At 35.1% G+C, this 27500-nt stretch overlaps 1 protein-coding gene across 3 annotated transcripts in view; it reads left to right on the top strand.

Moving 5' to 3' along the window:
• LOC125678431 (B-cell receptor CD22-like) overlaps window positions 1–27500 on the top strand; it is a 55376-nt gene that overhangs the window by 634 nt on the left and 27242 nt on the right. For 2 of the 3 annotated variants that reach the window (XM_048916877.2, XM_048916876.2), the window contains exons 2-6: window positions 8216–8296; window positions 15202–15498; window positions 15924–16256; window positions 18709–18881; window positions 26403–26538. In XM_048916877.2, the coding sequence (XP_048772834.2) occupies window positions 8236–8296; window positions 15202–15498; window positions 15924–16256; window positions 18709–18881; window positions 26403–26538 (1000 nt within the window). In that variant the 5' untranslated portion in view covers window positions 8216–8235. Of the gene's footprint in view, window positions 1–5039; window positions 5424–8215; window positions 8297–15201; window positions 15499–15923; window positions 16257–18708; window positions 18882–26402; window positions 26539–27500 lie in introns of those variants that run through there. The other variant, XM_056155510.1, reaches the window with a different exon arrangement.

Raw genomic sequence — 27500 nt, 5'->3', positions numbered from 1 at the left:
GTTTAAATCGTTCGCATCACCAGGGATCATGGTGAATTAAAAATATTTGCTGCACAAATAATAGCGAGTCAGCGCAAAGTGCTGGCTCGTACTGCGAGCTCAAATGACTAGAGCGCTGGAAATAATCCGAGCTAAATCTAAACCTCTAACAAGGAACATTTTTTGACGCCAATCCCAGAAGTCCCATGTTAAAAATGGCTAAGATCTCACACCCTGGAATATGATTGTGAACTTCCATGGATTATCATCCTAATCTTGTGGCCTCCTAGCTCCAAAATTCAGTGCACCATTAGGTGAAATGTTTTAACGAAGTGCCATGTTTATGAAAGGCAGGTTAAGATGATGTGTGATGTCACGTCTATGTTTTGACGCACATCATAATAAGACTGACAGTGACATATCTAAATACGTACCGGTACTTGTTATTTCCATTTGTAAAAGTCATACATGTACTACCGGGACAGTATTGAATATACGTAATTATTAGGCATACGTAATATGGCATCGAATACAAATTGTGTATAATCGACTGCAAACCACAAATCTGATTAAAATACTAAATTCTCAATAGGAATTTATTATTCTAACAAGAAAAAAGGGAGACTAACTTTTTTAAAAATTGTTAGAATATGTGAGGTATCACAGGTATTGAATTAGTACTATTTAAAAAATTACCAAAAAAATCGATGGAATTTGGTCGGATTGAAAACATTTTTTTAAAATCTTTAAGTTTTTTCCAACGACTAAGAATAATAAGTGCTTAAATCCATTTCCTTTTAACATGTCCAATAATGCAAACCACGATGACCCCCCCCCCCCCCACTCCCCCATGATAACCAACCATGCCAGTTGCTATTATAATTAACGACTGAAAAATCATTAATTAATTCTAGTTTTGTGAATTAATCTTAAATCAATGATGTTGCTATTTTATTCAATGATTATATGTGAATGCTAAAATATTTCATCATTGTGTTACAACTAGGATTATGTGCAATATTATAAAAATTGTTCTAATTTTCTCTTTTGGAACATACCATTGCTACAAGGGGATTGTCATATGAATTTTGTTTGTTTTTGTTTTAATTAGATAGGTTCTCGGGGGGGGGGGGGGGGGGTCATCGTGGTTTGCATTATTAGAGCCGCGCATATACATACCCAATAGTTGAATTTATCAATTTATTTTAAAAAATTTCCTTATATTGAAATGTGTTTTGTGCTCAAAGGCAGTGCTGTTTTAACATGGTGTGATGGTTTTGTATATATTTTGCTTGATATGTATTTTTAGTGTTAGGTACTTTCCATTATTAGTCTTTGTTTTATTTAGAGTTAACTCCCTTAGCTTAGAGCCCGTCCGAGTTGGGCGCAGCCAGGTTTCGGACCGCGGTCGGGTTTTAGATTAGTATATAAAGAACGTTAGACACAGAGACAGAGAGACAAAAAATTTGATTGATTATTGATAAGCAGCATTTCGGGGCAGGGGCAAAATTACAGTAATTATTTGAAAGTCACACTCCCTCTCAAGCTTTCTTGTTTATATTTATAATTTGTCTATAACTTAATATATTTATACTATATAAATCATTTAAAACACTGGAAATCTCTTCATCCTTCATATTGGACTCGGAGGTTAAATCTTGTATGGGACTAACCCTTAGACAGTCCTGTTACAATAGTTTTACAAACTTGAAAGGTTTGGGCATTTTTATCATACAATTAGTAACTTGAAAAGATTGAGAGTAGAAAAAAGGAAAGTAAAGGCTTGGAGTATCCAGTTCAGAACAGGTCGTGCATCAAAGGTTAAGCAAGTCGCAGTGAAGGCAGCAGAAATAAAATGTATATATAGCATAAAAATATTTCAATCATATTCATGTATACATGTAATGAGTATTTGGCAAATAGATATTGTTTAAATTGAACCTGATCAAAGCATGAACATTACAAAATATGTACATACATAAAGCTGCACTCGCTCGAACGGTAGCACCGTCAACATATTACATTTTGATTTTAGTAATTCATCTTACTTGCAAAGTGTATTATCATAGATTTATCAATACCATCTAAGTAGCCAATATAAGGCCCATTCCCAGGGCCTGGGAAGGATAAATAACTGTTGGGGCTAATATGGCCCCAGTCATGATAAAGTGGTCATGGGCCATTTTAAATTTATGTGGCAGAGTGTAACACTGGGGCCATTTCTAAAATTAGCAATTTTAAATGATCAGTACATTTCGTTAATGTTGCTGTAAATGATTAAAATCATCATGCCATATTTCTGATGAAATTGAAGCAAATAAAACAAAATATACTTGAATGGATTCTTATTAATAACAAGATATCTTGAAAGTGGCACATCCTTATGTAAACATATTCTCAGTTTATTTTGTTTTAAATGTACAGAACATGTTCTGTGTTTCATTATTATAAACCATTCATCGAACTTTATTTTTTTCTTGTCGACTCCACGTCACTTTTCCTACATCTCTATTAACTGTAACTTCGTGAACATTGACTGTACCTTCATCATAGCTGCTGAAATATTGCTGAAACAACATAAAACGCTTAGCAATCAACCTTCCTTGGGACCTGTACCTGACTCACCATACGTAGACAATTATAATGTACGTGTATGATATATGTTGCATCTGCTGGCCGTGTTGGCATGTTGACTGACGTCATTCGGGAAGTTTTTATTTTCTGTTGAGGAAAGGTGCCGATATCACTAGGGTTGAATCAATATATCGATATATCGAAATGTACCGGTATACGCCTGTCCAGCGATATACGATACGGTGTTTTGATGATACGATATGATGTCGGGTTTTAAAATAGCCCTTTTAATAGTCGGGATCGAAGTTCATAATTAAATTTTAAAATGGCTTCTAACAGGAACACGATTCCTCAGACTTTAATACCCACTTTTACATTGTGACATTGGTGTTTCCATACTTTAATTATACCCCCCCCCCCCCCCCCCCCCCCCCCCCCCGCAAACGAAGTTTGGGGGGGGGTATACTGGAATCACTTTGTTTGTCCGTAGACACAATTTGTCCGAAGTTTATTTCTAATTCCGCTGGACATATTTCATTCAAACTTTAAGCACATCTTCAGTATATTATGTAGTTGTGCATCTCCTATTTTCATTGAAATATTTTAACAGTTATAGAAGTTACGCACATTTTCTTTTCATTTTGGGGGTTGCACACTTTGTCCAGAGTTTAATTCTCATACCGTTGAACAGATTTGATTCAAACTTTATTCTCATCTTATATATATAATGTAGTTGTGCATCTTCTATTTTCATTGAAATATTTTAACATGCAGTTATGGAAGTTACGGATATTTTCTGGTTTGGCATCCACATACTGTATCTGCAATCTTGTGACTTCTCGGTAAAACATAAAGTGGCTCATGTGTGTTGAATACTTATTTGTCAGATAGTATTTATAATCTCAACTATCCCTGGCAATGGGATTCATAGTAAACTGCCTTTATATTGCAGCTACTTAGAGTTGTTATACCAATGAAAAAGATTACAATAATACCAATACTTGAGCAAATGTCATTTATTTACTGACAAAATCAATGACAAAGTAAAGTTGGCATAACATAATGATCTTTAACAAAGTGAATATAAACTAAAGACTAGAAGAGTTGACCAGGAATTTGCAATCATACAGCCTAAAATGTGCCAAATAGTATTCATTGTTTATATTAAGCATATTTTTAATATTTCATGTACTACTGTACTGTAGAATATACACTTCTGCATTCACATTGATTGCCCTGTAGATAATGTGAAAATATCCAATGTGCTTGCATTAAATATTTCCCATCATCTTATATTCCCCGCGGGGGGTATTAGTCCCATTAGGACAGTTCTAGTTGTCATTGTTTTGTTATGAAATAAAAGATATTAAACCACTTCATTTTTTTTATTTTGATATATTACTTCAGAAAATGCTTAACTACATTGTAAATCCAATATATCGGATATCGCATCAGAAAATATTGTATCGTATCGGAAAATCTTGAGCAATACACACCCCTAGATATCACCAATAACAAACTATAAAACGATGCTTGTGCGCGATTCTAGATATATTTGGTAATAAAGCACCACATGTCGCATCACATCATTATTGTACTGCACCATTTTACGAATTGCGCGTCCCATTCTCAGGCCCTGTCATTCCCAATTAAAAAAGAAATAGGCCAATACAAAAAGAAATAAGTTACTTTTTTCCCCAGTTTTTGTTTGTTTTAAAACCTCTTAAGAATTAGATATGAAACTCGATATACATGCATCAACACTTCATGAAGTTACGTTCCTTGTCTGTCATCTCCCAGTGAAAAATCGTATTTCCCTATGTTGGCGTTTGTAATTTTCTGATCTGTAGCTTTGTCAGCTACAATAATGCCCCAGGTTGCGGCAACCCATAAACTTGTATGAAAACTTAATAATTAGCTATGATTCACTGTAGTAACCTGGATAGGAAAATGGCTTTTGACTGATTGACCTTTGGCTGACCCCACAAAGGGACGTGACTTGCTGGATAAAAACTCTGTTTTTGATTTCAGGCTTATGATACTATGAATTTATTGCAATACCATAGAAATCAACATAAAATCAACAAATTATGCATAACTTCATTCTTTTGTTCCTAATTTTATCAAATTGTTGATGAAATTTTTCTAATTTAAGAATCATGGCATTTACCATAATAAGACTGATAAATCCCTGCATGATGATAGAGCTTATTAACCTTTGGGATTACTGACTTTTAAACAGCACTGTACTATATTCAGTACGGGGAGGGAGGAGGGGGGGGGGGGGACTTCTCCATTACGAATTGTCCCAGTCTAAATAGACTGGAATTGTCCAGGACTGATGTAGAGGAGCGACATTCGGTACATGGATGAGTTTCCCGCCAGACTTCAGATTAAGATCTGACCTGGATTGATCCTCTAACCCAACTGACCCTAGATTCATTTTTTTGGGGGAGTTGACACAATTATTTCACAGGTAATTGATAAGAAAGCACATTTAAAAGTTGCATTGATAGTGAATATGAGCCCTTCATGTTCAACAGACTATGTTTATGGAGTGTTATGAATTGTAATAGTACATGTACAATGATAGAGATGAACTGAGGTGTAGGATGTTGTCACTGTTCTATGGAGAGAGAATTGAAAAGGATACAGGAAACTGATAAGACAGTGTACTTGGTTTGTTTGTCCTTGTGTAGATTTATAGCCTGGTGGAACCAGCTCTCCCTATCGCCAATTCACCATAGGGCACAGTTCACCTATTGACCTCATCCTGATGCTGCTATTGATCCCTTCAGTGGGTATAAGTGTATAGCTGTTGTCAATTAACTAAATGGTGAATCAGGTAGGGCTGAATTTACCTGACACATGTATGTCCTCATCGTATCAATAATTCTACAGTTCTTCTCTGACTTTAGGCTAAAAGTAATCAGCTTCTGAAATCAATATCTATTTACCATGTGTCTTACTGTATATATGACTTTAAAAAATTATAAATGAAAACAGTTTTTGGAAAAGCAAAATTCTATGTTTAGGGTATGTATTTGAATGTATTTTTGCATCTTTAGTACAATCATGATTTATGTAGAGTAAGGAGGATAAAGTTAATGATAAATAGATTAATGAGTTCTCTTATTTTTCAAATCATACTAACTACTAAACATGCTAAAACTACCTATGATTATACTGTATGTAGTATTGGTATTATAAAGCACAACGGTAAGCACCAATGACACAAGTTTGAGAAAAGCTCACTTGTTCTGAAAGCTCAAGTGAGCTCTGCTGATCGCCTGTTGTCCATCGTCTTTCTGTCCGTCCATCTGTAAACATTTTAGCTTACCTGAGCTGAACTTGAGCTTTTCTGATCGTCTGTTGTCCATTGTCTTTCTGTCCGTCTGTAAACTTCACATTTTTGACTTCTTCTCCAGAACCACAGGGTCAATTTCAACCAAACTTGGTGAAAAGCATCCTTTGATGAGGGGTTTTAACGTTTGGTCAAATGAAGGGCCATGTCCCCTTAAAAGGGGAGATAATTACAAAAATGCAAAATAGGGTGGGTTCATTTAAAAATCTTCTTCTCAAGAATCACTGGGCCAGAAGAGCTGAAATTTACATGATAGCTTTCTGTCATAGTGCAGATTCAAGTTTGTTCAAATTATGACCCCTGCGGGTAGGATGGAGTCACAATAGGGGATCAAAGTTTTAAATGAGAATATATATAGGGGAAATCTTTGAAAATCTTCTTCTCAAGAACCACTGGGCCTGAGGAAAGTACAAATTTACATGAAAGCTTCCTGACATAATGGAGACTCAAAATCATGACCCCTAGGGGTAGGATTGGGCCACAATACTTAGGGATCAAATTTTACATACGCAATATATTGGGAAAATCTTTTAAAAGATTTTCTTTTCAAGAACCACTGAGCCATATGAGTAGTGATTTAAAGCTTCCTAATTTAGAGTAGATTCCGATTTCTTCAGGTCATGGCCCCGAAGAGTAGGATGGGACCATGCACATAAGGGGGTCAAAAGTTTTACATGTTGATATATACATTTTGTATATTTTTTAAAGAAAGTTTCATGAAATTGTTATGAATACTATTTCAGAGCTCCAGATAAAGTGCGTATCAGCGTAAATACTCATTAAATTTGACCAAATATGCATTTAAGTTGAAAATCATGTATACAATTACGCATTAGCGAATGTAAATACACTTTACACTCCCAAAGTAATACCTATTAATCCGCATATTTGTGATACATGTATGATATATGAATTATCTATTCATATGAATTGAGGTTAGCCCAGGGCTTGATCATACATGATATTTAGCGCTATGAAATACGTTTTTTGATGACAATCACAATTTTGAAAAATTGGAAGAGTTAACTCAAAACACTATTATATAAGCCTACTTGTTATACTTTCTTTCTTAAAGAAAAAAAGCCTTGTATTATCAATCGTGGACGAATGATATACAGAATTGGATCATAATCATGTGACTGCATGAGTGTCTGACATATTCTGATTTAATGCATCAATGATAAGTATCAAATTCCCAATGACAATGAATAGTTTTAATAAAAAGAACTGCAAAGGATTTTCCCCGTAAATAGCAGGAGCAAGAAGTATCGTTTATCTGGTGACATCTTCTGTGCAAAAGAGCAAAGATAATCTGTAAATTAACAAAATACACTTTTGAATTTTTCTGAAAAGCAAAATACTCATTGATCTGAAAATCAGGGAGTAAATACTCTTTGTGGTGAAATATTATCTGGAGCTCTGCTATTTTATCTTTGTGAAATTTTGATGCCTTAAACAGCATTATCAAAATTTCACAAAAACTGGTTAAAACGATATATTCATAACAATTTCATTGAACTGTTTCTTTAAAAATATGCAAAATGTTTGTGAAAAATAAAGGAAATCTATCACATAATGGACTTGATAAAGGATGCATTGAAAACAATGTTATTGGCCTTGGATTCAATATTTTCAAACATATTTAATTGATTATTCATATATATTAAACTTAGACTTTTGAAATATTCTATGGTTAACAAGATTTTTTACAATAACTATTGAAAAAGACTCCAACAAAATCCATGTTCCTGTCATGCACAAATCTTAATAAATCTTTGACTTTGCGAAATCTTATGACCTCACAGGAGGGTGGAACTACGTTAACACAGAGCATTTAATTTTTAGATGTAATTTGTTGATATGAAAGGCCATAGCCATCTACAAGGGCATATGATAATTGATGAATTTGTAATCGGGTTTGATAATTAATGAATTTTTAAGTCGTTACCTTTGAAAAAAAAATTCTGAACCAAGCTACCTGTATGATGATATTTTGCTCAAGCTTGTTTGTTGTTAGGAACTGCTGTTCAGGTAAGTGATATGACCCATGGGCCTCTTGTTATTTGATACAGTCATTTGCACTTTGTGTTTTGTACTGATTTTCTTATATAATCAGTACATATACATTTATACCATAGTGTACACTTCAAGAATAGGATATACTCAAATTAACCAATAGAATTTGCAGATCTTTCAACCACTTGTAATCACTGATTTCCTTTACAGATCGATCAACCACTTGTAATCCCTGATTTCCTTTACTAGAATCCTGTCTTTATTTCCTATAAATTGTTGCAGGTCAGAACTGTTGGTGATAAATGGCGTACATGAGAAGTTTTTGTTTGGCTGCATTTGTGGTGCTGATTGGACAGACTACAGGTTAGAAACACTGTTAATAATGTTGAAATTTTTTTTTTTATTTTTGTGGGGTCAAATTGTTATGGTTTAAAATAAATAAATGTGTTGTGGACTTGATGTCATGGTGGAAAAGTTAGTTTTTAGCTCACCTGAGTGAGCTTTTCTGATCGTCTGTTGTCCATTGTCTGTCCGTCTGTAAACGTTTTACATTTTTGACTTCTTCTCCAGAACCACTGGGCCAATTTCAACCAAACTTGGCCAAAATCATCCTTGGGTGAAGGGCTTTCAAATGTTTTCAAATGAAGGGCCATGTCCCTTTCAAAGGGGAGATAATCACAAAAATGCAAAAATAGGGTGGGGTCATTTAAAAATCTTTTGCTCAAGAACCACTGGGTCGGAAAAGCTGAAATTTACATGAAAGCTTCCTGACATAGTGCAGATTCAAGTTTGTTAAAATCGTGGCCCTCGGGGTTTATAGAGATATTGAACCTCCAAAAATGATAAGAAGATGATAAGATCTACAAATTAATATCAAGGTCAAGTGACTACAGTGACCTTGACCTCTGACTTTAAAACACAAGAATTGGTATTTAACTTAAGAATGAGGTGTGATAGAGATATGGGATCTTCAGAAATGATAAAAGGATGATGAGATCTACAAATCAGTATCAAGGTCAAGTGACTCCAGTGACCTTGACCTCTGACCTTAGATCATAAACTTGGTATTACTTAAGAACTAGGTTTGATAAAGAGATGGAATATTCAGAAATACTGAAAGGTTGATGGGATCTACAAATTGGTATCAAGGTCAAGTGACTCTAGTGACCTTGACCTCTGATCCTAAACAAAAGTCTGGTATAACTTTAGAATTGGGACTGATAGGGACATGGAATCTTCAGAAATGATAAAAGGGTGTAGTGACTTACAAGCTAGTATCCCCATTGACCTTGATTATGAAAACTTTATAATGTTAGAATCAGGACTGATAGAGACATGGGATAATCAAAAATGATAAGAGGATGTTGGAACCTACAAACTAGATCAAGGTTAAGTGAGACCAGTTTTACTGAAGGAAATAAAGGTTTGTTTTTTTTTAAATTTCAAAATTCAAGCCTTTGTGATCTAGAATTTTGAAATGAAGTTAAATTGGTGTGGATTTTATCAAGGGAGGAAAATTATAGTACTCAGAAAAAGCTCGCTTTTATACAACCAGTACTTTGTTTGGGAGACTAGTGCAGATTAAGTTTGTTAAAATCATGGCCTTGGGGGGGGGAGGTGGGGGGGGGGGGGAGGTGGGGGGGGTGGTGTCACAATAGGGGATCAAAGTTTTACATACAAACATATAGGGAAACTCTTTAAAAATCTTCTCAAGAACCACAGGGTCAGAAAAGTTTACATTTACATTTATATGAAAGCTTCCTGGCAAAGTTATGTCTCCCCTCTTTCAGGGGGAGACATATTGTTTTTTGTACTTTCAGTCCGTCCGTCTTTCTGTGTCTGTCTGTTTGTCACAAATCTTGTGAACGATTCTCCTTCTGTATGGCTTATCGAATAGACTTGAACTTTGTACAAATCTTCATTACCATTTGTAGATGTGCATATTGTCAGGACAGGAGGATCCATTTGTTTTCCTAAAAGTTATAGTGTCTCTAAGAGGGGTTGAGGGTGTAAAATAGCTTGTGAACACTTCTGCTACAGTACGGGCAACGCAGATTTCTTGTTTTCCGCATTCCCACGATGGGAAAAATCTAATGCGGTAATCTATAGGTAACTCAGGTAAACCGCGTTCTCATCGCGGGATGACTATCAGTTACCTGTGCCCGTCGCGGTAACATTTGTTTAAAAAATTGATCAGTTTTGTACCGTAAACAAATACGAGTTATCTTCCCCGATTTTATTTTTAAATGTTTGAAAATTCGGCTTACGAGTTTTTTCTGTTTTTAAAATCAAGTATTCCATTACGGATTTATTCATCATGTTTTTGTTTGTTGTTGCTGGTTTTTTCTTTGCTATTTTCGTTTATTCAATGTATTGTTAATTCATCTATCAAAATTACTGATTTTACACAAGGAAGATGATTATTTTAAAGTCATCAAGGATTGGGTAGTTTTAAAAAGGCACAACGAATTACACCGTGAATTTCGTGTAATTTATTACTACATTTATATTAAACAAAGTACATATTTTCGTGTGAGGTTAATTTAACACAAAACATTCTTATTGAGAGAGAGAGAGAGAGAGAGAGAGAGAGAGCATTGATAGATCTAGAACCCTGTTCGGCCATGGGGACACACTTCCTCCTATACACATATCCCCACCTACCCACATTCACACATATACAATTACAGTACAACACCTTAACATCTTACTGCATTACAAAATAATTAAATGTATCCATGTAGTACTTATCCTAATGCAGCCCACGGGTAGTCGGAATGGACCTTCCAAAACAAATATTTGATATGGACTGAGTGAAACATTTTACATGACATTTTAAAAATCAATATCCAGTCAATAGTCGGGGGGGGGGGGGGGGGGGTAGACATTTTGAATATTTGCGTACAAATGGTACGATCTCGTGTAATTATGTCGCAGAATTTGATTAGACATATTTCAGTCCTGAATATTTGGTTAATTCCAACATAACTTGTTTTCAAATAAGTCAATAAAAGTATTAATTTGTATGAAATTAAAATCAACATGTATTAATTTCGTTGTGTGTTTGAATTAGGTTGCTATCTCAATATTGATTTTGATTATCTAATGCTACAAAATCCTGGTGTTGCCTAATTAGAGGTCCCCCTGGACCCCAATTTCCTGTGTATTTCAGTAACTGACACTACTTGTGTATACAGATTAGCCTGGGCCCCACCTTGGGAACTCCAGGTAAATAACACCTATGCTGAAAAGACAATGCCTACTTCTCCATTAAAAAAAATTGGGTCTGTTACCATGCATGCATTGTTTCTTGGTGATTTTCAGGGATTGTAGGACAAAAAATCACAGGACAAAAAAAATCACCGATAAAATGACTGGACAAAAACTCACGATTATAAATTATGTAAAATTGGAACAAAAGGTCACAGTTCATAGGAAATTTTTTTTTAAAAAATCATTTTTATATAAATCTTTAAAAAATGTTCTTTTTGTAAAGTTTAAGAAAATATATGTGTAAAATTATATACTTTCTTTAAGAATTTATTTGAATTTCAAACTTTAAATTTCAATACTGATAATACAAGAAAAAAAAGATTTTATTGATATCGAATAAATTAGGTTTACAATACTACATGCATGTATATATCAATATTTGCAGACAGATTCCTTATACTCCAGATTATTGGGAAAACAAGCAGTCAGTGATTGCTATATAAACATCAACCTGCACCACTCACTTGGTTGTAAATATGGTAGCATCTACATTTTGATAATCAACTCATTACATAAGTTTATGCCCCCCCAAAAAAAGAATTTATTTGTGCTAATTAAATTTCAAGACCTTAACAACTGGGAGGCTGGGTAAATCCATCAGGAGAGAGAGAAAGAAAAAGAGAGAGAGAGAGGCTGCATGTTTGCAAAGGGACTCTCTTCAAAACTGATAGTATGTCAAAACTCGGACACACAGGTAAACGAGAAGTTGTATTAGGTAAGCTCAAGATCACACTGCACAACAGATTAGCGAGACAAAGAAAGTCAGTCACAGACAGTTAAAATCTAACATTTTATTAGATTACATTTACATGTACATAATGTACCAGTGAGATGTACAATTTCCAAAGAATGAAATGATATGCATAATGAATATAAATTGAATATTTGGGGATTTTTTCGCAAGTGAATTCATTAATTCATCAAATATGATCATAAATTTAATATTTTGCATAACTAAAAGAAAAAGCTATGTATTTGCCATTTCTAACAAATAAAAAGATATGTAAGGCCAAGTAAAATTAATTAGTAGATTATCATTCAAACTTCACAAAAAAATGGGGCGGGTGGGAGGATTTTATTTTTTATTTTTCGCCATGGTATTCTTGACCTCGAAAATGCCTTCTTTCATTGAGAAAAGGCTTTATAAATCATAATTACATGTGTATTTGGGTTTCTGAAAGGCAAAGTGAAACAAAGTACGTTTACGATACCGGACCGGACATAAAAATATCCGGAAATCGTAATTTTGAAAAATAAAAAAATCGGGGCGGGGCGATTTTCGAGGGGCGGGCGGGAATGGTAATTTACTAATTAATTTTACTTGGCCTAACAAGAATGTGTCAAGCTTAACTTTCAATATTCTTACAATGATAATGAAAGGGGGTGTCTCCCTGCAACCTTCATCTGACCACTCTTTAGGTGATGTTCGCAGAGAAGCCATACTGCTTCAAAGGGACTTTTCCTCATAAAACCCGTGCACGAGTATTTCAAAACTCGGATCCTCGGGTAGACAGGAAGTATTACGCAACCATAGATCCACACTATTTACAACATAACAAGATGACTAAGAAAATTCTAATATTAAATTTATCACAAAAACGAGAAGATTCAAGTAGAATTTAAATTTACGTTTCATTTTACAAACGACTTTCTCAATTCATCAAATACATGTACACATGTATCATTGAAGACTGAGATTTTGTTAAGATCAATGATCTTATTTTAAAATTTCAATACTCAATAAAAAGATATACAATACATGTATAAAACAAAGAAACATGCCCCATCAATTTTAGTCCCCGTTTAATGTATTCGCCATGGTTTCGCTTTCCAACGAATAAAACATGATCGTACATGCATTTCAATGCCCAATTATTATTTTACAATAGAAGTATTTTTATTTTATCTTATCATGCCTTTTCGTGCGATGATTATCAAGGGAATATCTATTATAATAAGCTTCAGAATTGGGTTTTAGATTTATTTTAATCATTAACACATTCATTAAATACTGTAATATGAGATACTGATTTTTCTTAAAATTGATGCAAATGAATTATTTCTTTTATTTTTTTTTATATTTTGAAATCCAATTAAATGAAATGTATAAAAAAGACAGATACTTGTCCATGCATGTGCAATTTGCATGTTTAATCTCAGTTGACTAGAAAACTACACTGTAAGCCATGATCTGACAGGAAAGACAGAACTGTCAAGGTATAGATCTCTTCGACATGTTATCTAATATTTTCTAAACTCTAGTTTCAAATTAATAAAAAACGATGTTTATAAATACCGATTAACTTTCCCGTGATCATCACTGACAATACGAAACCAAAATCTCTTAAGTAAATTGTGTTTTACATTGTCGATTATACGGATAATGCACGTATATATTCGTTCTGAAATACTGCGAAAATTTTAATTCACAAACATACATGCATAAGATTTAAATTGTACTTTTCAATTGATTCTATCCATTGGAAGTAATTGTCATTGGATACAAGATACAGTATTCAGATCTGTTATCAACTGTGCAAATACAGGTAGTATAAACGTGGTCACGCGAAGCCCCGCTATGAAAAACCGTGACGGTGTAATGCGGAAAGGATTAACTTTCCGACGCGGTAGATAAGGGAACCGTGATGGCTGTACTGTGTATGGATTATTGGATAGATTTGAAACTTTTTACAATGCTTCATATTATCGATACAAGAGGATCCAATTATTTTCCTAAACGTTATAGTGGATCTTATAGGGGGGAAGGATGTAAAGTAGCTTGTGAACACTTTTTCTCCTACATTGTATATGGCTTATCCGATAGACTTGAAATTTTGTATGATGCTTCAATGCCATTTGTAAATGTGCATTTTGCGGGGAAGGGAGGATCCAATTGTTGTCCTTAAAGTTATAGTGGATCTAAGGGGTGGAGGGTGTAAAATAGTTTTTGAACAGTTCTCTTATGTGGCTTATCGGAGTTCATATTGTTTATGTTCCTGCCCATGTTTTCTCCTCCATACCATGCAGTTCATCAAAGGGGGGAAGTTTCATTTGGAGCATTACCAATTTTGGGAGCTGGGGAGACATTTGTTTTTCCATAAAAATAATCTCTTGTGCAAATTTAAGTTTGTAAAAATCATGGCTCCCGGGGGTACAGTTTGTAAATTTTATTATTCTCCTGAAATATCAAGTCATTTAATCACAACTAGAAACAAATTAATCACATTCATACACCGTTAAGTGCCAGAAGTCATTCCAGAATTCTGCGGGTTATCCGGATTGGTTTTGATGCGGGTAATCTTATCACTCTAGGTCTGTTTCCCAAGACGACATTGCACTTGCACCAGGCAACGGGAAAGTAATTCTTGACCCATGGGTAGGTTGGGGCCACAATAGGGATAAAAGTTTTACGTGTCTACATGCAATTATATATAGGGAAAATCTTTAAATATGGGCCAGGTTGACTCAATTGAGCGATGTGGCCCATGGGCCTCTTATTCAAAATAGATCTTATATACCCTACCATTTCACCTTTTTCATCAGCAAAAATATGTAGGCGATCGAGTTCGGTTTTGGAAACTTCCATAACGTCATGGTGACTTATTAATTCGTAGTTGTATAAAGGTAAACAATCAGCTGTATATTTCTGATTTGTAGTAGTCTATGAATAGAAAGAAAGTTCACGTTTTCATGGATGATGCAGGATAACCTCCACGGCATTGAAATGTTGTTTGAATTATAAAAGCCTAACGCCTCAGCTCTACTATTTCAAAAGAACATTTCTCGACTTCAGAAGTTATTCTGCAACATACATGAAAACGCGAACTTTATTTCTTAAATAATATAAGGTTTTAAACTACATGTACATGTGAATTAAGAAATGACGTACAATTTGGCTTAGTTAATGTGAGTACACAGATCACGTGAGGTTAGAGGTGTTTTGTGTATGTATGTGACGTTTCAATTTCAAATGCAAATACTGGTTTTTCTTAAAGCTGAATCAACATTGGAAGTAGTTGAAGCTGTGGAGATAACTTATGGTGTTGCTGCTTCCAGACAAGTGAATGCAAAGGAGGGAGAAAATCTGACCTTGACCTGCAAGAGTGACCTTGAATCAGTGACATTGGAATATTCCACAGTTACTTATAACAACACGGAAAGTAACAATGGGACCTTCACTGTGTCATTAACGAAAATTGCAACGAAAAGTGATGACGGACAGATTGTGAAATGTAAAGCTACCAATGCGACAGGCTACAATTTGGAAGCCACAGCTACCATACGTCTTGCAGGTAAGATTTTGTTTTAAATTTGTGCAAGTTGTTGAGTTCAGTAAAAGTTTATGCAATTGTTATACCTTTTAAATCTAGGACATGTGATGGAAGTGGTTGAACTTGACAAGAAACTTTGAAAAACATTGTCACTTGCAATATGTGTAAGTAAATATGACAGGTGTCATCTGATTGATAATCTAACAGGTAAATACTGTGGATGTTGACAATAGATTTTGGTGTTTAACCAAGTAACCATAGCAATTGCCATATGAGATATACAACCAGTCAATCATGATTTGAGATATCCCACTTTTACAAGTTTTCATTGCTTCTATGGTCAGTAAAAGATCTTGTCTGTTTTTCAGCTGATAATCATTAACAGACAGAATTCATGAAGTCAGCTATAGCGCTTTTCAGTATTTTCAGTACTTTGATTTTTTCAGCTGATGTGATCAACGTGACTCTGGATGGAATTGGAACTGTGGAAGAAAATGACAAGGTCACTATTAGGTGTACTGTAAGAGGAACTCGCTACAAGCCTACGTTTGTAAGACTTTTCAATTTTCCAGCGCCTAATCCAAGTTTATCTAGCATCATCAACAATGCGTCCTTACACACAACAACAGAAGAGTATGATAACGTTACAGAAACTTACACTACAATTGTGGAGGCCCCACCCATTACCATTGAAGGAGGAATGAATGGCAATTCCATATTTTGCTTTGGTGTTGTAAACTCGACAAATTTTTACCAAGGACAGAGGTTTACCGTTTTCTGTAAGTTACAATACTGTTGATGTCGGATATCAGTATATGATGTTCTCACCTTGTGAAGTACTTTTTTTTTTTCAAGAAAAGTGTACAATGTGCTTAAAAATATCACATTACTGAGGATGTGAGATTTCGCTGTCTCTGAGCAACAAATTTATTGGCATTATTCTGGAATCAGTCTGTTTCTCAGTTAATGTAGACATTGTATGATTGTAATTGAAAATAAGCCTCTTGGGGGCAATCAAATATTCAGAATTTCTATTTGCCATGTTTTGAATGTGGATAGAGTGGTATTAATCCCATGAGGACAGTTCATTGTGAGAGAGGATATAATGACAGACCTGTTAGTGTGTGAGGAGTGTGATTGACAGTTCATTGTGAGAGAGGATATAGTGACAGGCCTGTTAGTGTGTGAGGAGTGTGATTGACAGTTCATTGTGAGAGAGGATATAGTGACAGGCCTGTTAGTGTGTGAGGAGTGTGATTGACAGTTCATTGTGAGAGAGGATATAGTGACAGGCCTGTTAGTGTGTGAGGAGTGTGATTGACAGTTCATTGTGAGAGAGGATATAGTGACAGGCTTGTTAGTGTGTGAGGAGTGTGATTGACAGTTCATTGTGAGAGAGAATATAGTGACAGGCTTGTTAGTGTGTGAGGAGTGTGATTGACAGTTTATTGTGAGAGAGGATATAGTGACAGGCCTGTTAGTGTGTGAGGAGTATGATTGACAGTTCATTGTGATAGAGGATATAGTGACAGGCCTGTTAGTGTGTGAGAAGTGTGATTGACAGTTCATTGTGAGAGAGGATATAGTGGCAGGCCTGTTAGTGTGTGAGGAGTGTGATTGACAGTTCATTGTGAGAGAGGATATAGTGGCAGGCCTGTTAGTGTGTGAGGAGTGTGATTGACAGTTCATTGTGAGAGAGGATATAGTGACAGGCCTGTTAGTGGGTGAGGAGTATGATTGTGTGTGAGGAGTATGATTGTGTGTGATTGTGTGTGTTTGTGTGTGTGTGTGAGGAGTATGATTGTGTGTGAGGAGTATGATTGTGTGTGTTTGTGTGTGTGTGAGGAGTATGATTGTGTGTGAGGAGTATGATTGCAAGTGAGGAGTATGATTGTGTGTGAGGAGTATGATTGCAAGTGAGGAGTATGATTGCGTGTGAGGAGTATGATTGTGTGTGAGGAGTATGATTGTGTGTGCGGAGTATGATTGTGTGTGAGGAGTATGATTGCGTGTGAGGATTATGATTGTGTGTGTCATACAGAGCTTTTAGATCTCTACAGGCTACATTTTATGCTCAATCGATTTGATGATTCAAAAGTAGCTTTGTACATGTAATTAAGAGAGAGAGAGAGCCCTATTAACTTTTGGGTCAAAATCATGGTGAATACAGGACTTGAGGGAAAAAAGCTTGTTGACACTCGTTGCAAGAGGATAAGGTCACACTTTGCGGAGCTCTTGTTGAATCAATTGATACCTAGAGATAAAGAAACAAATTCAATCCCAGTATTCCCTAAAATTTGTATGACCAAGTAGGACTCAAGTTGTTTGTGCTACTGCCAACTGCTCTGATTTCAGTGGAGTGTACCAAATAAGGCAGAATTTTAGCGAGGATTTAATTTTTGTATTGTTAGCAACAGTGTTGAGATTGCTAAAATTTAATATCGGTAATAATCATTCCATATCGGAAGTAAAGGCTATCTTTCATGGAATTATAAAGTCACTAAAATTCACTATTGCTAAATATATATACCCATGATTTATGTAAAAATTGTTAAATTTGTGTCTCGTTAAGCTACTTGTACGGTATCCAGTTTTGAATCCTATAATCTGGTCTGTAGTCTTTATCATACTTCAGATATGTTTCATTCAATGTTAAAATTTGGATGTCATAGTTGATGAATAATTTGAATTCGGTGATAGAGAGTTCTCATTCATTATTGCCCTCTTAATTACCTGTGTGCTCTAAAGCTTGGCTGTTCTCTTAATCAGCCGTGTGCTCTAAAGCTTGGCTGTTCTCTTAATCAGCCGTGTGCTCTAAAGCTTGGCTGTTCTCTTAATCAGTCGTGTGCTCTAAAGTTTGGCTGTTCTCTTAATCACCCATGTGCTCTAAAGTTTGGCTGTTCTCTTAATCACCCGTGTGCTCTAAAGCTTGGCTGTTTGTATTAAAAGAACTTTTACATTGAAGATTGAAATACAAAAATAATTGGAAAATCAGAAGATGCAGAAAATAGACACTTAATTTGACACCAGAACCCCATCAGGACTTCTTCCTGAATTCTATTATGTAAGGTATCTTGGAGAAGAGTTGTGCTGGGATTATAAAATTAATAAAATACAATTGTATGATGAAGTTTAGAACAACTTGAGCAGTCCCCTTATTTCATGTATCTTTTTACATCCATTCTGAAGAGTTGGCATTTCCGTGATCAACAAAATATTTTAAATTTGTAGATGGACCAAGTGAAGATGGGGTGTCCCTCTATGCCCAACCAACAACAGAGACGGAAGGACGGAAATGGACGTGGGTTTGTTACGGTGGATTTTCTAATCCCCCATTAAACTTCACCTGGTACAATGGCACCACAGAGTTCACTCCAGATACACCACCTATAATAGAATTAAATGTAAGGCCACTAATCGTAATAATAGAAAAAATGTAAGGCCACCAATTGTAATAATAGACAAATATGTAAGGCTACTAATCGTAATAATAGAATTAAATGTAAGGCCACCAATTGTAATAATAGAATTAAATGTAAGGCCACCAATCGTAATAATAGAAAAAATGTAAGGCCACTAATCGTAATAATAAAATTAAATGTAAGGCCACCAATCGTAATAATAGAAAAAAAATGTAAGGCCACTAATCGTAATAATAGAAAAAATGTAAGGCCACTAATTGTAATACTAGAAAAAATGTAAGGCTACAAACTTAACTGACTACTTATCATAAAACAATTGACATTTATTATAAATTGGTGTTTCAAATACATTTTGAGCCCATGGGGAGTAGTATGTACAACCTATAAGCTCAATATTTCAACAATTGAAATGCCAAGCTCAAAGTAAAACCTCACTAACTTAATATTAGAAATTTATTTACAGTACCCGCAATGTTATTCTTGACATGATAAACGATAGGACACGATACACGCATGATAGGATAGGATACCCGCACGATACGATAGGATACACGATAAGCCTGATAAACGCAAAACCTGATAAACGATGTTCACGATAGACCTGATAAACGCAAAACACGATAAACGATCTTCACGGTAAACAGAAAACCTGATAGAAATGTTGTAAATTAAGGAACGATTTAGACAGAACGAAATCTTGATACCTACACCATAATTACATTATGTTGATAAATATTGAAGGATTTCAATGTTCATTATATACCTACATTACGGATATATAAGTAGCATACACGTGGAAAAAAAATCGGAAGAAAAAGAACCATTATTAAAATATACATGTATGTGATAAACAATGTAATTTACTGATTTTTCCTTTCAAATCAGAACTCCCTATTTTTCTGTTAGTGTTGATTACAAATACTTGTTTCTAGACAAACAAATGTTTATGAACTTCAGATGAAGGAACTTTCAGATTTACTGTCCTCGGTTTGCTCGACAGACCACTGCCTACTTTCCAGACTACTTAGAATTAAATTGTGATAAATTTTCACTCTCTCTGGAAAGACAAATAGCTCTTCTGCCTTAAAATCGACAACTTTATGTTCTCCTTCAAATATACCGTCTTTCCTCGATTCCTAAAAATAGCTTCTTTAACAAAACGAATAAAGGTTTCGGAAAATATCGTACTTTTTCATTAGATTTTATATACAATCCCGATAGTTTCCAAAGCTACACGCTAAACGATTTTCATGATAAACGGAAAACCTGATACATGCAAAACACGATACACGATAGACCTGATAAACGCAAAACACAATAGAAAACGGAAAACCTGATACACGATAGGATAGGATACAAGCACAATACGATAGGATACACGCACGATATGATAGGATACACGCACGATACGATAGGATACACGCACGATATGATAGGATACACGCACGATACGATAGGATACACGCACAATAGAGCACGATAGGAATGTCAAGAATAACGTTGCGGGTACTGTACCTTCTCACATTGTACACTAGTACATGTATAACTAATTAGCTGCTTTTAGATATAGAGTGTTTCATCTAAGAGCAAGGTACATTAAGGTCCAAATTTCGCCACAAAATTAGGATAAATTTGAAATGTGGTTTCACTTGGTTTAATCATTATGATTATGCACTAGGGCATTGGCCCCGATGATAAGTGTGGAAATTAGTGACGTAATATGTTCTGTGACGTCATTTTCCTTATCTCCGATTGACATGATTTACCGAAATCGCCGAAATTAGCCGTTTTTTATGCCTTTGAAACCGTTTTTAAGATAGAGCACATGCAACAACCACAAAGATGTTTTGTGTACAAATTAATCATGTTGAAAGTCAGTAATGAGCAAATTTTCGACTTGGTTGTTAAATGAGCAGACTATTAAATTTAACGTTTAACCATTTCCCGCGTTCATCTGTTATACAAATTTCAACGTTGATGGTGTTCATATATACAAGTTTAAAGCAATACAAGCTGTAACTGACGGCATTTGTTCAACTATCCAATTATGCATCAATTAACTTCTATCGGTATAACTAATATAATCCCGAAGATCTGAAGAAAAATTCAGCAAAATAAACAAGGGAATATCCTACAGTGCGCGTTTTGTATAAACCGCCATTGCGTCGTATACACGGACATGGGAACGATGATTGCCGAACATAATCGGGTTGCTGAGACCGACGTCATATACAAATATGGAAACTGACGTGGGTAACTACAAGTTCCGTTTGTTTAAAATATTACATCGTTTCATGAATGGCAAGAAGTACTATAAGTGTAAGAACGTAATAATTACGCAAATGTGCAACTCAAATAAAATTTTGATAGTGGATTTTTCTATAAAATTGGCATGTTAAATTGTTTACAAATCTGACACGTGCCCAGTGCCTCTCTTTCGCTTTTTTCCGAACTGGTGACCTTCGAAGTCAATGCACATCGGAGATTACGAATAGAAATTACTGACAGGATGACAATGATTCGTGACTCGACATTTTTTGCTGATTTGACGGGTTTATTGCTTCATATTCACTCTGATTCTATTAAGTTGTACGTTTTTAATCACAAATATGTTCAATATTTGTTCTTTTATTATTCAATATATTTACCGTCAGTTACAGCTTGTATTGCTTTAATGAATAAATAATATGCACATGTACAGCATATTAAATTTTATAAGAGAATTGGAATCTTCGACACAGATATTTCCGATTCCAATTTTACTCGTTTTATGTTTGATATAGATACGCAATGATATCAACGCAATTAATGTAACACACTTGTTTATAAAATAAAAAGTTTAATAATATCGAAAATGAAAGCGCGATAGCTTAATCGGTACCTTTATACCAGAGCATAATAGTGCGAGAGTTCGAATGCAAAATTCGGTTATATTTCCCCCGTAAAAATTGAATTAGTAGCAAGTCAAACATACAGGCTTTAAATATATACACTTGAAAATCAATTCATTACAATATATTGTGTATTATTTCCATGCTGCAGTACCTGTAGTTTTATGGCATACATGTTTCCTATCAAAACAATTCCAACTTCACCGATCTGTCGTTTATATTACAAAGTTGTCGAACTCATTTAGGAGAGGTTACTCCATGATATATATGGTAATGAAATATTCGCATCTACCCTGCTATAAGAGTGAATGTTGGTAGTTGATAGATGAACGATGTAGTATCTAGATACATGTATCTAAATTATTACTCATTTGATAAAGATAAAGTATACGCTTGTATTGTGTGTTCCAAGAGGACAAAACCCGGTGAACCCCGATCATTACATGTAAAAAATAGATAAAAAACATTTCTTAAGAAACATTTTTAGTAGAAACGAACGACCCTGACTGCATTTGCAATCAATGTCAACAGATCTACAACTCTAATCGTTTCATGCTTAAATTTTCGCAAGCATTCAGTACTACTATAAAGGGGGGGGGGGAGATAAATCAAAATTCGCATGTAAAATTTATGGAAAAACTACATTCTCAAAACAAAAGAATGTGTGGGCCAAATTCTCCTGTTGCTACGTCACTGTAATAATTATATTGTTTATAGAATCGCCTTATATTTGTCGATTACTGACGCACGTGTTCTGTGACATAGTCTTATTTAAAAATACATGATAGCTAGTCATTGGTTACTATTTTCATCATTAAATCGTGGAACTGGTGTTGAAGTATTAGAACGCGATTTTCACACATAAGGAGAACTTTCTTTTCCTGCATTTACACTTTAACCATCCCACTCACCGTCGGTCACTTAGCATTTAGTGGCATGTGCACAAAACACTGCTTAATGACTATATCCGAATCATGCGCGGATCTAGAGTGAAGGTCCGGACACCCCCTCCCCTCTGGAATTAAAGTTGCATGAAATTTGTGCGCAGTAATGCGGACTAAACCAAAACACAATATTATCGTTTGTATAAAACTGGAATGATTGTTTGATATCCTCCTTTTCCCAATGTACATAATTACCGGTGATTAAGGTAAACATTCTAACCAAGCAGTATTCTTGGGCTTTTTTCAATTTCAATTTCACTAGAAATCTTTGTGGAAATAATGTAAGTTCTCAACAAAGCACAGGAATTTGGATACAGCGCGGTAATAATATATTAATTTTAGAAAGCATGATATTTTGTAGCATTAAAGTTTGAACACTCGATATTTTCTTTGTTTAAACTTCAAATAACTCCAATAGCCGACGTTATAGAAATAAAGTAAAAGTATTGAACAATTGTTCAATGTGTTGTAATCGTACACTACCATTATTTGGAGACTTTAGTGAAATGAAGAATTCAAACATAACTCTCCGAAATTTCGCTGCATTTAGATAGATGAAGTACGTCAGTCGCGTGTCATTTACTACAAAAGAAAATTGCATATTCCCAGATACATGGAAATCGTGCAGCATGCAGAAAGTACCCTGAATAGGTGTCTGACAAATCACACAACGATGGCTGCGAAAAACATGTTCCGGTCATGGTCACGGTCTGATGATATCGTGGCACTTTTGCACGATGATGAATATCTAATATGAATGTAAGATCGAATGAAACTTAATTGGCTGTTTTATAATAATGTAATTATTTACATATTGTTAAGTATAATATTTTCTACAATTTTACGTCCTGTAGTAATTTTCTTGAGATCGATTAGGAGAACAACGTGAACAAAGCATACGATATGTCTCCGAGTAAAACATTACTTAACCGCCGAGTTTCACCTGGAAAAAAAACTATTTGGTAACCAATGCGCATCCCTTTCTCACATCAAAAATCCTTGAAAAAAAGTGCATATCATATTCGACAAAATACGGTACTTTGCTACACGTCGACGTATTCTTCATGATATTCAAGCATAAATATGATGGTTTGATGAGAGAATCAGGAAAAAGTGGCTAGATTTGGTCATAAAATTTTCATTTATTTGTCTCAAATGAACAATTTGCATTTTGATTTAGATTTTCCCCCGGACCCCCACCCTCTTTAAGAGGGGACAAACCCCTCCCGCACTCTTCCCCTCGTCGCAACGCGACTCGACCGTCTACTGTCATATCTCCAACGAAATCGGCATGTATCAAAAGGTAGAAGGGGGGGGGGGGGTCAAAATATACGATCCTCTCCCATGTGGACTTTGGACGTGGTTTGAGACAATGCATATGATTTATGATTCAAACTTTTTTCCTTTGCGTAAATATTAATGCATTGAAAGATTTGTTATATAAAGATAATTGTCAGGAGCCTGTATATTTTTTTTCAAATAAAGAGTGTAATTAATAGATGCAAGTGCATATGCTGAAACATTGAATATAATACCGACAAGATTATTTTTTGTTAGGATTTTCATGGTGTCAGTGTCAACTCTTGTGTAGAACTTATCACATTGTTTGTAAATCTTATCACATTTATAAGGTTCACATTCGGTCCCATTGTCATATGTTGAATTTTAAAAAGCTTTTCAAGTTCGATTTATAATATTTCTTTTCACATATATTCTGAATGAATTTCATGTTCTTTTTACTACATGTACAATCCAATGTAGCATTGGTTAGTGTGTGTTCCTTCGCTGAAAACATTTAGTGCGCTCGAAAAAAAAAACGAACAAAGTGTACATATACACACAAGAATAATAACATAAGGTAACCACGCGCTACGTACATATATGATATTCATTTAATTTAGATTAAAACAATGCAAATTGGATGCAAATGTAAATACAATGTTAAAATTGAATGAATATATATGGGTTGCTCTACCATTCTTAGATACAATTACAGCAGTCGTCCTTCAAATCACAGCATCCACCGCATCGAGTCATCTACAATTGATTAAAACTTTCGGAAAAAATAAATTAAACTTTTCAAATAAAAATCATAGTGAACATTTGTTTAATAAAACTTTGAGCATATGGCGACATCAATTTGATTATTTTCATATTGAGTTCATGACATATCTTTCTTGTTCATGACGTCGCATAAAGTAACGTCAAAATGGCACGTTATCGTAAACTATACTGTATTTACATATGTATTATACATAAGTAAAGTTTTTTACGAAGACATCATAACCATTTTATGGAAGTATACACCATATGAAAGAATTTTGAGGAATATCATTTAATTTGGACGCGGGGCCAAATTTGGCCCCAAACGTACTTTGTCCTTTAAGCTTTGCATTTCACAAAAATCTGGTGTCATTATGTGAAAGCTTTATGTTATAACGCAAAAGTTTCAAGTTATCGTATGAAAGTTTTGTATTATTACTCAAAAATCCATATTTTTTCTTCTTTAAAAAGTGAGCTTGACAGGCTTTTGTAGTTAGTAAATGTTGTTGGTTTTCCTTGATAGTAAGCATCGTATGAAGTAATTTTGTGACATGAAAGCCAAAATTGAGTTCTGGTACTATGTCACCTAATGGCAATGTTTTCATGAACATGTTAAAACTATATATCATATAATAACAATGTTTTCATGAACATGTTAAAACTATTTGTCACCTAATGACAATGTTTCATGAACATGTTAAAACTAATTGTCACCTAATGACAATGTTTTCATGAACATGTTAAAACTACCGTATAGCGGGTTTTTTCCGCGGGTCTAAAATTTGGCGATTTGCTGGTTCAAAGATATGCTAATAATTTTAGCGGAATAAATTTTGGCGGACAGGGAAGAGTTGTCTCTCTTTCAAATACTGAAGTCGCAATTGGGTGCATATATGGCAAGTGAATTTTTGGCAGCAAGCTATCCAACCGCTAAGATAAGCCAATAAATATAAGCCCGCTGAAAAAAGACCAAGGCACAGGCAATTATATTGCTTAAATTAGATTTGTTAAGAGTACTTTTTAATTATAGTAAATTTGAACCTGATTGCCTATGAGCCAAGGTGACTCAGGTAAGTGAAGTGGCCCATGGGCCTCTTGTTAAATATCACCTAATAACAATGTTTTCATGAACTATATGTCACTCAATGGCAATGTTTTCATGAACATGTTAAAACCATATGCCACCTGATAATAATGTTGAGGTTGCTAAAATTGAATATCGCTAATATTTATTCCATATCGGAGGTAATAGCTATCTTTCTTGGAATTATAAAGTGGCTAAAATTAGCTCTCGCTATATATACCCTTAATTCATGGAGATACCGCTAGATGTGTGGCTCTGGAGATACCGCTAGATGTGTGGCTCTGGAGATACTGCTAGATGTGTGGCTCTGGAGATACCGCTAGATGTGTGGCTAGAAATAAACCCAGCAGATTGGATAACCAAAGTGGACTGTATAAGGGAGCTCTGGGTCTGCTCTAAAGCTGACTGAGAGCTGAGAGGATGGAGCCACGGTGTAAAATTGGCTCTGGTCATAACTGGATATGAATTTATCTAAATAATGAAGTAAAATTATGCCATATGCCTATGCTTACACTTAGCTGAAGTTTTTATCCACATTCAGGGAAACAGCTACTACTCCAGGCAGCAGTGGAAATTCACATTTCACCGCGACTTCTCGGGGAATAACATCAGCTGTGTTGTTAGTGGCACCAACAACAGGACTGTCACCAGAAGCAACAAGTTTGGAGACATCAAGTGTAAGTAGAAGCATGATATTTGGAGAGTTGTAATTCAAGCATGACCTGCCGGCGTAGATAATTCAAGCATGAACTGCTGGCGCAGATAATTCAAGCATGACCTGCAGGTGCAGATAATTCAAGCATGAACTGCCGGCACAGATAATTCAAGCATGAACTGCCGGCACAGATAATTCAAGCATGAACTGCCGGCGCAGATAATACGAAACTTTCGGAATGTGCCAGAACGACTGATTATATTTGACTTTTATACACCACCGTCATGTGATAATAACCAATTGTAGGGCAAAGTTTACATCGATGCAAATGGTGTTGCGCTAGCAGACGGTCCGTAAAGAGCTATGTGCAGTCCCACGATGACGATCCAGGTCACTATTGGTGCTTAGTACCTGGGTGTAAAATAGATGGAAGGGAAAAGGTCATTTAGACGCGTATCATTGGATTGAAGGCGTGAAGATTTACCGATATCCTCAAAATACTCCCTAGATTTACTTCCCTTGCCAACTCGCGCAATTTAATCAAATGCATTTTCCTATAAATGGTTGTAGTGATTCCATTCTTTCAAAGATAGCAATTAAAGGCAGGAATTTGATAGCAAATTGAAGTATTCCATGCTTGTTTACTTAGTTGTTATTGTAATCCGGAAGTGACATGCCCTACAAATTACGTTCAACGCGCGATAAAAGTCGGGAGTGGATCCGTATCTCGAAAGTCCCATATTCAAGCATGAACTACCAGTGCAGATAATTCAAGCATGAACTGCCAGCGCAAATAATTCAAGCATGAACTGCCAGCGCAGATAATTAAGCATGAACTGCCAGCAAAAATACTGTAAACGTAGTACATGTACGTTCGACTGTGTATTGACATAGTTAGTACATGTACTTTAGGCTGTGTATTAACTTAGCACATGTACATGTACTTTCAGCTGTGTATTAACGTAGTACATGTATTTTCAGCTG

Source organism: Ostrea edulis, chromosome 2 (assembly GCF_947568905.1).
Source record: "Ostrea edulis chromosome 2, xbOstEdul1.1, whole genome shotgun sequence".
NCBI classification, from domain to species: Eukaryota; Metazoa; Mollusca; class Bivalvia; order Ostreida; family Ostreidae; genus Ostrea; species Ostrea edulis.
Note: the sequence above shows the minus strand (reverse complement) of the source record. Positions and strands in the feature narration are given on the sequence as shown.